Source organism: Ananas comosus, linkage group 14 (assembly GCF_001540865.1).
Source record: "Ananas comosus cultivar F153 linkage group 14, ASM154086v1, whole genome shotgun sequence".
In the NCBI taxonomy this organism is placed as follows: Eukaryota; Viridiplantae; Streptophyta; class Magnoliopsida; order Poales; family Bromeliaceae; genus Ananas; species Ananas comosus.
In genome coordinates, this window is record NC_033634.1 from 2,813,953 (window position 1) to 2,826,388 (window position 12,436).

The 12,436-nt window shown below is 35.9% G+C and overlaps 2 protein-coding genes across 4 annotated transcripts; one reads left to right on the plus strand and one right to left on the minus strand.

Annotated features, from left to right (window-relative positions):
- LOC109720272 lies at positions 89-3,023 on the plus strand (the record flags this gene model as incomplete). The annotated part of the gene is given in 2 exon segments (XM_020247263.1): positions 89-237; positions 2,590-3,023. Coding segments are annotated over 2 exon segments (230 nt in total), but the record flags the coding sequence as incomplete, so codon positions are not given.
- Positions 4,913-8,276, minus strand: LOC109720270. Of its 3 annotated transcripts, none has more exons than XM_020247262.1 (4): positions 8,056-8,276; positions 7,090-7,771; positions 5,683-5,821; positions 4,913-5,230 (listed from the first exon to the last, which is right to left on the minus strand). In XM_020247262.1, the coding sequence occupies exons 2-4, from the start codon at positions 7,601-7,603 to the stop codon at positions 5,170-5,172; spliced, it is 714 nt and encodes a 237-aa protein (XP_020102851.1). In that variant the 5' UTR covers positions 7,604-7,771; positions 8,056-8,276; the 3' UTR covers positions 4,913-5,169. The 3 variants fall into 3 exon arrangements, with proteins under 3 accessions (XP_020102851.1, XP_020102849.1, XP_020102850.1); XM_020247260.1 differs by having other exon boundaries at positions 7,951-8,276; XM_020247261.1 differs by having other exon boundaries at positions 7,090-7,872; positions 7,951-8,276.

Here is a 12,436-nt window from a genome sequence, read left to right on the forward strand (position 1 = left end):
GCCCCCCCCCCACCCCCCCACCCCTCCTCTGATCGCCTCGTTCTAGGGTTTTGCTAGGGTTTCATCTCCTTCCCTGCTCTTTTCGCAGCGAAGGTGGGGATCCCGGAGTTCCTCAGGGGGGTGGGGAAGGGCGTGGAGGCGCACGTGGCGAAGCTCGAGGCGGAGATCGGCGACATCCAGAATCTTCTCGTCGCCCGAACCCTTCGCCTCAAGAAGCTCGGCATCCCCTGCAAACACGTAATCGCTCTACACTCCCCCTCGTTTTATTCGAATTAATTTACTAATTATCATGAAAAAATTGTTTCTTGTGTTTATTTTCTTGGTTTCTCCCTCAAATTATCTTAAAGTTGCTTGCTTGCTTGCGGTAGCTTCATTAGTTCCTTTTTCTAGATGGAAGGAGTACAAATGGATTGAATGCCGTTATTGGGAGCATTTTATATGCTTGATTTGATTTTATGATTTAGTTACTTAGTGATTTAGAAGATGGGGACAGTGGAAATTAATCTTGAATAAAGATCAACCTATGTAAAGTCGCTTTGAAAAGAGAATAGAGGGGGTTCCTTTTTTTTTCCAATGAGCACTGTGAGGAGGTTCTTGATGCATTTCATGTTTTAATACTATTGTATATAAGGAATTGGTGTTGTAATTTTGTTGCAGTGATGAAGAATGTAGTATCTTCCTTAGTCATTTTCTTTGCAAGGTTGTAATTTGAATCGTTTCATGCATTAAAATTAATAAGTAACACGCTTTTTGGTCATTGGAATGCCAAATTAGACAAATAGCTTTTTAGCCTTCTAGAACGGCTTCTACTATTGACCATTTTTTATGGGCCATGAGAGGTTAACTTTGGTCATTGCTAAGTTAAAGCATTGGTTTTGGTTTATGTTGGGATCCTGAAGTTTGGCTTCAACATTTGCAAGACCTGTATTTTTTTCTACTTTTTGGTTCCTTCACAAACATGCATAAAATTCTGAATTCAAAAATATGTGAAGATTTGAATTAATCTAGAGAATCATAGTTTTTATATATTTAGATGTATTGAAGTGTTGTTTTATGCCACTTTCATGTGTAACTCAGTTGATTTCCAAGTTGTTGCCTATTTAGTCAGAGAAAAGAAATTAGAAAGTAAAGTAGGAATCATGGAGTTGTTACTGGACACTTTAGTAACCTTCTCTACATATACACTTGCCTGGATATATGTAGGAATCTCGGATCCCCTTTTCTTTGGAGCATATCTATAAGACTTATGATGCCTTATCCCTATGCGAAAAGCCTAATCACTTTTCACTGCAACTTCAACCATTAATGGTTGGAGAGTCCTGTCATCTAACAATACTGATTACTTTTGAGTTAATTTGCTTGCAATGTCATCATGATTTACAAATTGTGATGGATTAATAGTGAGTTGAGTTGACCTGTACTGGTCAACCTGAAATGAGATCTCTTGTCAATATAGGTTTATAAAGTCTTGGCAAACAAAATGTGTTGAAATACAGTGCTAGCCTCTTGTGTGAAAGACGCTTTCGATGGTAGTTATTGCCTTGTTGATTGGTCGTAGGGTATGTTTGGTAGCTTAAGCAAGGCTTCGCTTTTAAACTTGCAACTTTTTGAGTTCAACAGGAACTGTCAATTTAATTCGATTACTTGGTCAAATCAGGATGTCCAATTTGGATCCTGCATTGCCTTAGGGTCGCCTAATCCAACCCTAATTTTGAGTTGGGTAATGTTTGACATCAAATCAACCTGAAACCATCTTATCCAAGCCAATCAGGTCTGTTCATAGAACATAGATTATCTTTCTAGGAGATGTATAGCAGCATAGAGATACTTCTTACACCCCGTGAAGAACAAAAAGGTGTGATTCATTATCTCCATCTATCTTTTGTGTTGGGAATTGTGATTTCCATACACTAAGCATATGCTAAAACCCTACCTCACTAGAACTTACCGTAGACTGGAAATTTCCCTGTCAAATGTTTTTTTCGTTCTTAGTAACTCTTTCCTGGTGACTTTTTAACCCAAATACCATCTCGACGGTGTGCAAGTATTTTCTCTAACCTTATGGCAACCTTTCTTTGGTGACTTGAAAAGTTCATTTATCTGGAAGATTGGAAAGGTACTTAAGGCATGGTTCAAAAACTCCTTTTTAATTTGGTCTGTCAAAATGAAACATTTCGGCATTTATGGTTAGGTAATTTCTGTTATTTGCTCTCGAACAAGTCTATTGGAAACAACTTGACCTCACAGCATTAATCTCGTAATATTTTGATATATTAGACTTATGTTTTATGTTACTTCTATGAACTATAATGTTGGTTTTCATATTGGCACCTAAATTATGTTGTTCTCTATATGTTTTGCTTTGGGTTGTGTGCATGCACAAGGGAAAGGTTTATCCTTACTGAGAAGCCTTATGAATATTATTTACGGCTATTTGATAATACTTGACCAGCCCAAATTAAGTTGATGATTGAACAAGCATGCATGTTTTATTTACCCAAAGATGTTAATGCCACTCTGTATCTGACTTCATAATATTGCTTGATATACTTACTGTGAGGTTTCCGTGATGTTTTTTGAGTCACGCAGAGGAAGTTGATCCTGAAGTACACCCAGAAGTATAGGCTTGGACTTTGGAGGCCCCGGGCTGAACCACAAAAGTTGCAGTGATGTTAACTTTGGTGGTTGAAGAAAACCAACTTTGAGAGAGCACTCTCCAAAATGAACTTGCAAATAGCCGTCTCCTTTCTGAACTCTTGATCTGAAAATGAATAAGGCATCAGGTGGTTTCAGAGTCGTTCAAACTGTCCACGAGAACATTATTTGGATGTGTCGCTCGACAATGATCATAGGTTCCAACTTGAAAAATATGAAACCCATCTAGGTGACTCTTACATGGTAATTGCGGTTTAATACCTTTATAATCTTGTATCCTTTCCTGACCGTACTATTTGTTTTTGAAAAGTTTATATTATTGGTACGTAATTACAGCTTCGTATGAAAGGAACTTCTGCTTCTTTAAATCATGGTATTTAGTACTTTTCGCTATCACACGGTCATCCTCCTATGACTTAGAGCGAGCATCAGTTAGGTTGGTTTGGTTTTAGAGGGTTGTTTTAAGAATAGCGATGAACCCTACCAAACGAAAGTGGAATAATTCAGTTCAATTCAGTTCGGTTGGTTTATTTTGTCTGGTCAAGAAATTCCACTTGTCGAATGACAGATATTAGTAAACAATTTTTAGTATGATTACATCCGTTTAAGTGTTTAAGCAGCCAATTTGTTTCAAACTGCTATTAATGCAGTTTATTGAGTTTCTAGGTGTATCTTAAGCTGAAAAGAAAAAATGGACCGACTCATTCGAGTTCTGGAGTTCGTTTTGGACTAGACAGTTCTCACCCCCCTGCCGATGACTCTAGATTCCTACTTGAAGATGGAAAATTGTACATGATATTTTGCAGTCTAGTGCCTTTTGGGTGTTGTATTTTCTAGTCAGACAAGCTCAGTGGTCCTACTGCATATTCCTACAGGTAAACTGCTTTCTAGTGGATAGAAGCTGATTCTGCTTTTTCATGTGTGGCGTGTAAATGTATACAAGCAATCTTGACACTTAGAAAAGTTGTGAACTCTTTAGAGTAGTTTGGATTAGGCCAACTAAAGGTACAGTAGTTGTTCTTTTGTTATGCAGGTGGATTAGATTGTGTAGATGAACCGAAGTGATTTCTCATGTTATTCATTTACCTGTATGCAACCAGAGGCTATATAATTACCAAAGTTGGTGGTGCTAAAACAAGATTGGGTAGGAGAATTTTCTTGTATTATTATGAGCAAGTTGTATAATTTGGGCCTCTTCAAATATTTTGTTATCTATAATTTAATAAGATAACATATTTTACCTATAAGGTGATTTCTTTTATTCTGAATAAATGACTTGAAGTTTGAATATTATATTTTATTTTAAATATTTGATCACATTTTGTATCAATCAGATGATAAATTTCAGAATAAATTGTAGGAATATACTGAAAAAGATATTCATGTATCTAAACGTATGTTATATGTATGTTTGCTACATGTCAAATCTAAATGGCAAGATTTGACGCTGACGTGGTAAATATTGGTTGGTGTTAACACAGTAGTCTGAAATAAACAATTAAGGTTGTGGACCTAATTGGAAAAAAGAAAAGACCAAAATGAAAAAATTCGATAAAAGTTGGGACAATTGTGCCATTAATTGTATTCTACTGAAAGGGCAATAGTTAATTAAAAAAAATTATATTGATAAATTCCCTAAGTTGGTAACATTTTTTGGACATATATCCAGATACTTATCCACTTGTAACATGTTCCAAAGAAAGTGTCAGATTAAATTATTTATTTATTTATTTATTTATCCAGATAAGGCATCCCCACATTGGTAGTGGTTTTAGCCAGTTGGTTGGTGATGGTTGCAGGTGCCATATTTATGTAAGCATCAATAGAAATTAATTTAGTCCCCTTCACTTCTTTTTCAAGATCACTCTGGTGGAGCCCATACTTTGGTAAAAAGATTTGTTTCTTTTAATTGTTTTTCTCTTCATAGTGTTGCAAGAACTATCAAGTTTTCCTGCTAAAACCGTGCTAACAACTTCAAATCAAAATTGATCTCTACATTTTAAGACCTGAAAGCTCACTATCTTTCTATCACGATTGAGGATTCCAAATTTCTTGTTTGCTACACAGCTTAGGAGAGACATATCAAAATCTAACCAAAACAAAATGTTCAAAAAAAGTAAAATGATCTATTCAATGATCCAATATCTCTATCAACTAACCTAGCAATTAGAAACAATTCAAGTGCATTGCAAAACAAAGTGTATGAGAGAGGGAGGGGCTGTTCTTACAAATTAGAAAAAGAAATACAGAGGAGATGAAAATACAGCATCAAAATTTCCAGTAAAAATTGCCAATAAAAAGGAAGACCAAAAGGACCTCCAAATTCTCAGCAGAAAACTCATGCTGTCATTTACAGGGCACACCTCAGCAAAGGGCAAAAAACCTCATGACATTATATATACATAGCGTAGATTACGTAAAATTACAGGCGTCGTCACAACGCAGCCTATTTATTTATCTTTTCTCTTCTTTTTTTCTTTTTTTTTTTTTCTGACCCTTGATACAAAATCCTTCTCAACCAGGTACTCGGCTTTCCTCTCCGTGGACACTCAGCCGAGATAATGCGGTCACGTCGCTGCAAAAGAACAATGAATGGTAATTGTTATCAGCTCAATTTTTTTTTTTTTTTTCCCTTTGTGATTTTTGGGTGGACACTCTGACCAAAAGAATGACAGATAATATTACTCCTAGCTAACGATTGTCGCAAATTTCAACCAAAATGCTCTATATTTGAAGCAAAAGAGATGATAGCTATGTTGCACAGATGGATACGGGATACGAAGATACAATATGGATAAAAAGATGCGACGAATTCTCAAACAAGGAAACACTCGATGGCCACATTCACCTAGTATCGGTCATGTATCAGACGCGTATCGATCGCTAATACACAAAGCATACGGTCACAGCTTTCAAAATGAAGTGTCCATCGATCCTAGGATAATAGGTTTTCAATGTAGGGGAGCTTTGAGAGAAGAACAACATTAAGTTACAAGTTACACACAGAAAAAAAGAGGAGTGACATACTTGGTAGATGCAGAGGTAGAACCACCGGGGCTGATCATAGAGACATTATTGTAGAATTGAACAGAGATAAGTCCACCATTTACCGATGATTCAGGAGAACCACGAAAGCTTAAACTCGAGCTATTTCTTGAAAAAACTCCTGCCAACGAAGAAGAAACGGTACAAATTACACAAGGAAAATGATCGCATACATGCTATATATGTACTTGAATGAAGTTTGACGCTTTACACTAATTGTTCAACAAAGATGAAGATATTTTCAAATTTCCTTCCAATGGACATTCGACAAGTAATAGTAGCTAATTTAATCAGATTCATTCCACAACTTAATCCATAAACCTGTTGAGCACATGCAACTACAAACAGCACTCCAGAGTGTAGAAAGGTTTCTAATATGGATATAATGTCAAAAGCATACATATTTGTCCTAAGTTTTAACGTCTCTACGCATTTAAAGAGAGTGCAAAAATTACCATCTTTAGAAGCTAAAAGATATGTTATACACGCTTAGGCCTTCATCCTTGTCCAATTCTAGTTACTATATATGAAATAGTAGAAAATCCAACAAAAGATCATGCAAGTAATAAAAGATGCAAATCATTTTACGTGCAATGAAAATAGTGACAGGTTAAAACCCGAAGCAACCAAATAACATATATAAAAATGTACAAATAGTAAGAAAAGAATGTATCTGTAATGTATGCTGTAACTAGATAAGCAACATTAAGGACAGTTATATTACATACTAAATAAACTCCAAGGAAAGGACTATGACGAAATGAGATGACTATAGTATAGCACCAATAATGTCGATCAGAAGATTACAGAAAGATAAAAGGTACATTGAAATTAAAAAGGAAAAAATATCAGAAAAACTATGAATTAAAAAGAAATATAGGAAATTGTTATTAGCAAACCAAGTTATTCTTATGCTGCTATCATGTAACAGTGAAACTAGCCTAGCAAGGAAAGGATTTGAAAAAAAGAAAACAAGAGCACTAATTAGTTTCCTATTATGCTTATGGTGTAGTTATACAACAAGAAAAGAAAGCACATATTTGGTCATCTTAAAAGACTTAGTTAGGCGAAAGCAAATATCTTGTTCATGCATCATCTACTAAGGATAGTGTTAGCACAATGCGAGAACGAACTTGTAGACTCAACAATGATGATATTTCATAAATAAGTGATGATCTTTTATACACCGAGTATCACAAATGATATTGCAAAGGATATAGTAGCACTTATTATTAGGAACACAAGTAAACCTACTGGAATTCTCTAATTGAATTTGAGTTTCAAGTACTTAAAAACTTCTCATTGCTAGCATAAACCTGTTCAATATGCATCAACCAATATGATCAATTAGCACCAATTTGTAGAAATCATGTAACTCAATTGACCCACCTTGCCATATTATAACAAGGCAAAAGAGAATGGTGATAACTAAAGCACCCAAATTGGTACTGGGCACTGACGATGCCGACTTGGCATTCTTCGTCCGCTTCAGCTCCTTCATCCTCTCAATCCTCGCCCTCTTCATCGTCGCCAGCTCGGACATCTCGCGGATGAGCTTCTCGTCAGCGGAATCCAATGCCAGCGGCTTCGGAGGCCGGGGAGGCTTCGGGGGCTTCTTGGGCCGCTTCTTCTTCGGCTTCTCAGCTTCGGGCTTCTGCACAAGCCCTTCCTTTTCCACTACAGCTTCTCCATTAATAGGAACCTCTTTACTCTTGAGGCATCCCTCGTCGCCCACAAAACCATTCCATACCTTACTCAAAACAGCTTTTGCCTCTCCAGCCCTAGAGATTGGGTCTCTTGACGCGCCATGCTCGTCAACTATTATTGATTTTGTCCCACTCTCGAGATCAATTGAGGCATGATCGATCGAGACATCTCGATCAATCAATCTCTTTGTTTCCATCACAAAACACAATATAAATCTCTTAAATCATCACAAAATGAGCCAAAAATCTACTCCTTTTTTCTTCGGTAGTCCTAGGTTAGATTAGATCCTTCCAAAAAAACCCAGCATCAGATTCTCCATATCTTTGCCTAAATCATTGGAATATATCTCAAATCCACCATCTCCCTGAAAAAAAATTAGGGCGCAAAATCAAGCTCATTCCCCAACAATTCGAACCATTTCCCCCCACAACCATCGAAAAATAGCAAATTGAAACACAAATGCAGCTGAGAAAAAAAAAACACCATCAAAAACGAATTTTGAAACTGAATCCTTAACCGAACCATATAAAACCCAAATATTACCTAAAGATCAACAGAAAGGGCAAAACCGTATAAGAGGAAACAGCCAAAAACGCGTAAAGCTCTCAACTTTCACCCTAAAATCAAGGGGGCGAACGCTTATCCTACCTCCGGAGTGTACTAGAAATGATCGAATCGAATAAATTAGAGGAAAAAAGAGAGAGAGATGAATCCAACGAGGTGAGAGAAGAGGATAGGGTTAGGGTTTTCAAGGGGCGGATTCGGAGCTCATAGGGCAACGTGAGAGAGAGAAAGAGAGAGAGAGAGAGAGGAATTGTTAATGGAATTAAAAATTAGAAAAAAAAAAAGAGGGGATTTTTTTTTTTGAGAAAAAAAAAGAGGGGATTTTAATGGCGTCGGAAGGGAAAGGGCCAAAGGAGAGAGAGAGAGAGGAGAATAAACTATTGCGTGGACCGCGGTCTATAGACCGAGTCCGTTTAACTCAAGCACCAGGTTTAACAAAATAAAAAATCTTTACAAATAAATAATATTAAAACAAAAATTTTAAAAGTAATAATTTTTTTAAAAAATTCATAATAAATTTCTAAAATTAAAATTTCAAATCAATGGATGTGGTTACATACAAACAGCAAAAGAATGATTACAAAAAAAATTTAAAAAAGTTGTAAGCTGTAAGCCTACTCATGTAATGTAGACATGAATATTATTTCGTTAAAAAATTTAAGTTTATCATCTAGATTTTGAAAAAAAAAAAAGGTCAAATTACTAAATATTTTTAAAAATATAATACAACTTTTTTTTCAAATTTCCTAAAATTTAGGTTAGTTTGGTATGCTCTGTTTTTAATAAATTAAAAATATTTTAGACGTGTGTTAATCACGTCAAAAGAAGGTTACGAAACCCCGGTCTATGGACCACGGTCCACGCAAAAAAAGCTCCACTCTTAGAACGTGAAAGGGTCAAATTGTACTCTAGGGTTCGGATAAGGGGAAAAAGTGATCTTTGGACACGTGTCCTACATCTGGGCCGTCCATTTGGATGGATCTTTCGAGAAGTTTGTGAACAATACCAAGTCCACAGTGGGGGACACCACAACACGTCCAAACGAAGAGACATAAAATAAATAAAATAAATAAATAAATAAATAAATAAATAAAACAAACCTTGTACGACCAAAACCCACGGTGTACGCGAAGATTCGGCGATAGCTCCTCGAATATGCCGAGTTCACCTTTTTCTTTTTCTTTTTTTTTTGGGGTCCTTTTATTCCTACTTGTTATGTTATGTGTTTTTCTTTTTTCCTTTTATGAAAATGGCAATTGGTTACGAAAAGGAGTTTAAAAGACTCAAATATGCACACCCACACTGTTAAGTTTATAATAAAAGTTTTAAAATGGAAATCTAACTTATTAAATATCTTATAAAAATATTATAAAATTTGAATACCGATTTCTCACAAATCAAATAATGACTATTTCTTCACCAATTAAATATTGTTATAATTTAATATCTTTATTTATATATATGCCTTCAAATCTTATGTTCAGATGGTAAAAAGCATATACATGTATATGTTTTTATTGGATTTAAATCTTAAATTATTGATCATCCAAAATTACGGAGCTATTTGATTGCACATAATTACAATTGTACTTTATTTATAATTACACGTAGATTCAAATTTGGTATTCATTTTGATGCATTTGAATTCAACTGTTACAGTTGTAGTTGCACAAGAAAGCTCAAGTGTAGTAGTTGGAATTGCATTTAAATTGGCTACAATTTTAACTCCAGCACTTGAAAGGAATAATTTCAAACAAAAATTTAGTTGTATGTAGTTTCGACTGCAGCACTTAAAAAAAATAATTTTTCAACAAAGATAAACAAACCGATCTCTCTAATAACCTTTAAAATTGAATTCCCTTCCTACAAAAGGGGTAATTTCATCATTTCCTAGAAAATGATAGAAATTTGTAAATACACTTCTCAACGGTATACAACGGAACGTAGTATTTATAACTGCAGCATTTACTACAACATTCAATAAAATAAGATACACATAATTATAATTATTGTATTGTTAACCGTATATTTTTTTAATTATACTGTATTTATAATTATATCGAACAAAACAGCCGTAAGCACAGTACATAGGATGTACTAACACAGCTGTGCAGGGCAAAAGCTTGTCCTTGTGATGACCAAAAATTAAATTAAAAAAAGGAAAATCAAACTCAGATTATGGTTGTATGATGGGATAGTTTTCCGTAACGAACTTAGAAACACATGCTCGTGAAAATGATTATAATTATTTGCACTATAATAATGATAGCAATTATGGGATGAGCCATCAATTTTTTAGGCCACCCATACACAACATCATGTTTCTTTGTGGTTTAGCTAACATTAATCGTAATTTAAATTAGAATCAAAATGCTTGTTCTAACCCCTCTCTAAATTGTAAAAAAAAAAATTGCGTCGTAATCGGATTGGATTTTGATTAGGAGAACGAACAGATGATGCAAATTTGCAAAGTAGCAGTGTCATCTTTAATCTCCTGAATTTGAGATTTTTTATTATTATTATTATTCTTTTTTTTTGTTTCCCAAAAATTGTTTGGTTTAGTTTGTAATAATTATAGCAATACTGTATGGTTTTCTTGAAAACCCATTGTTTTTAAAAAATAGGAGAAACTTCAAATACCCCCTTGTGGTTTCATTTTTTCTCACTTTAGTACCGTATAGTTTAAAGTAGGGTTATTTGCATACACGTCCCTGCAAACATAGTAAATTGCGGAAATATCCCTGCAAAACGGAAACTCCATAAGCTGTCCCTGCAAAAGTCCTAATTTATGCAGATATGTCCCTCTGATTAACATCTGTTAGAGATCTGTTTATTTTTTAACAGTTTTCATGTGAAATGACCATTTTGCCCTCACAAATATATCCCTCCAAAAGCATCTTCCCCCTTGCTTTCTCTTCCTCTTCGGGCCGCCGGAGCGGATGGCGGCGACGGCGCGGGTCGAGCTCGCCGGCGACAAAGAAGAGGGAAGAGAAAGAATGAGAGGAAGAAAAAAAGGGAAGAGGAAGAAGAAGAGGAAGAGGGAGAGGAAGAGGGAAGAGAAAGATGAAGAAGGAAAGGGTTCGTCGCCACGCGCCGCCGCCGCATCTCCTCCCTCGCCGGCGACGAAGAAGAGGGAAGAGGAAGAGGAAGAGGAAAAGAAAGAGGGAGAGGAAGAAGAAGAGGGAGAGGGAGAGGGTTCGCCCGCCGTCGCATCTTCTCCCTCGCCGGCGATGAAGAAGAGGAAAGAGGAAGAGGGAGAGGAAGAAGAAGGGAGAAAAGGGAAGAGGGAGAGGAAGAAAGAGGAAAAGAAAGAGAGAGGGTTCGCCGTCGTCGCCGTCGTCGCCGCCGTCGCTGCCGCCGCCGCCCTCGCCGGCGACGAAGAAGAGGGAAGAAGATGATGAGGAAGAAGAAGAAGGGTAGGATCGTAAATTTACCTTATACTTAACCATGGTTAAGTACTTTAACCGTGGTTAATGAAAATTTTCTAACAGTCCTTAACGGCAGGGACATATCTGCATAACTTTAGACTTTTGCAGGGATAACTTATGGAGTTTCCGTTTTGCAGGGATATTTCCGCAATTGACTATGTTTGCAAGGACCTGTATGCATTTAACCCTTTAAAGTATATCAAGTTAGTATCATATGGTTTTGCACTTTTTTACTTTAGTACCCTGTGGTTTAAAGTGTATTAAATTAGTATCCTATGGTTTCGCACTTTCTTATTTTAGTACCCTGTGGTTTCGCACTTTCTCACTTTAGTACCCTATGGTTTAAAAATCACAGGGTACTAACTTGATACAAAAATAAAACTACAGAGTACTAACTTGATACAAAAATAAAGCACAGAGTACTAACTTGATACACTTTAAACCATAGGGTACTAAAGTGAGAAAGTGCGAAACCACAGGGTACTAACTTGATACACTTTAAGCCACAGGAATAGTAAATGAAAAAGTACAAAATTACAGGGGGTTTTTTGAAGTTTTCCCTTAAAAAAAAACAATATTAATGAGTATGAGTTTTCATATCAGTGTCTGCAGAAGAGGGAAAGGCCCATGGACAACATTTATTGAGCAGTTTAATGGCACATGCAAAAAGCCCATCTCTAACTTCAATTGAGATCTCCCTTTGCATGATGTTGCGTCACGTGTAGTGAGACAGTGCGATGAAATATACTCTATTTATTTTCGTACGTGCTCGCACAGAAAAACATTTTTTCACCTGCAACCTACATCATATTGGAGCCATTTAGATTTTTCTTTTCGGAGGTTAAATTACAGAAAGCTCTCTTATAAATATTCGTTTTTTCACTTTTCTTCCTAATTTTTAAAAATCTATATTCTATCCACTCAATATTTCAAGTTATTATATTTAACCTCCCTTGTCAGAAACTCAGGATTTCATTATCATTCCGTCCATGTTTTATAATTTATACTGAAAATACATTTCAAAATAATAAAAACAT

Bases quoted from the DNA above. Each gene is read 5' to 3' on its own strand.
- LOC109720270 (XM_020247262.1), bottom strand. From the start codon at position 7,603: ATGGAAACAAAGAGATTGATTGATCGAGATGTCTCGATCGATCATGCC. The intron at 5,822-7,089 runs GTGGGTCAATTG...CTTCGTTGGCAG, and splicing joins CCTTGTTATAATATGGCAAG to GAGTTTTTTCAAGAAATAGC. The intron at 5,231-5,682 runs GTATGTCACTCC...GTTCTTTTGCAG, and splicing joins TCTACCTCTGCATCTACCAA to CGACGTGACCGCATTATCTC.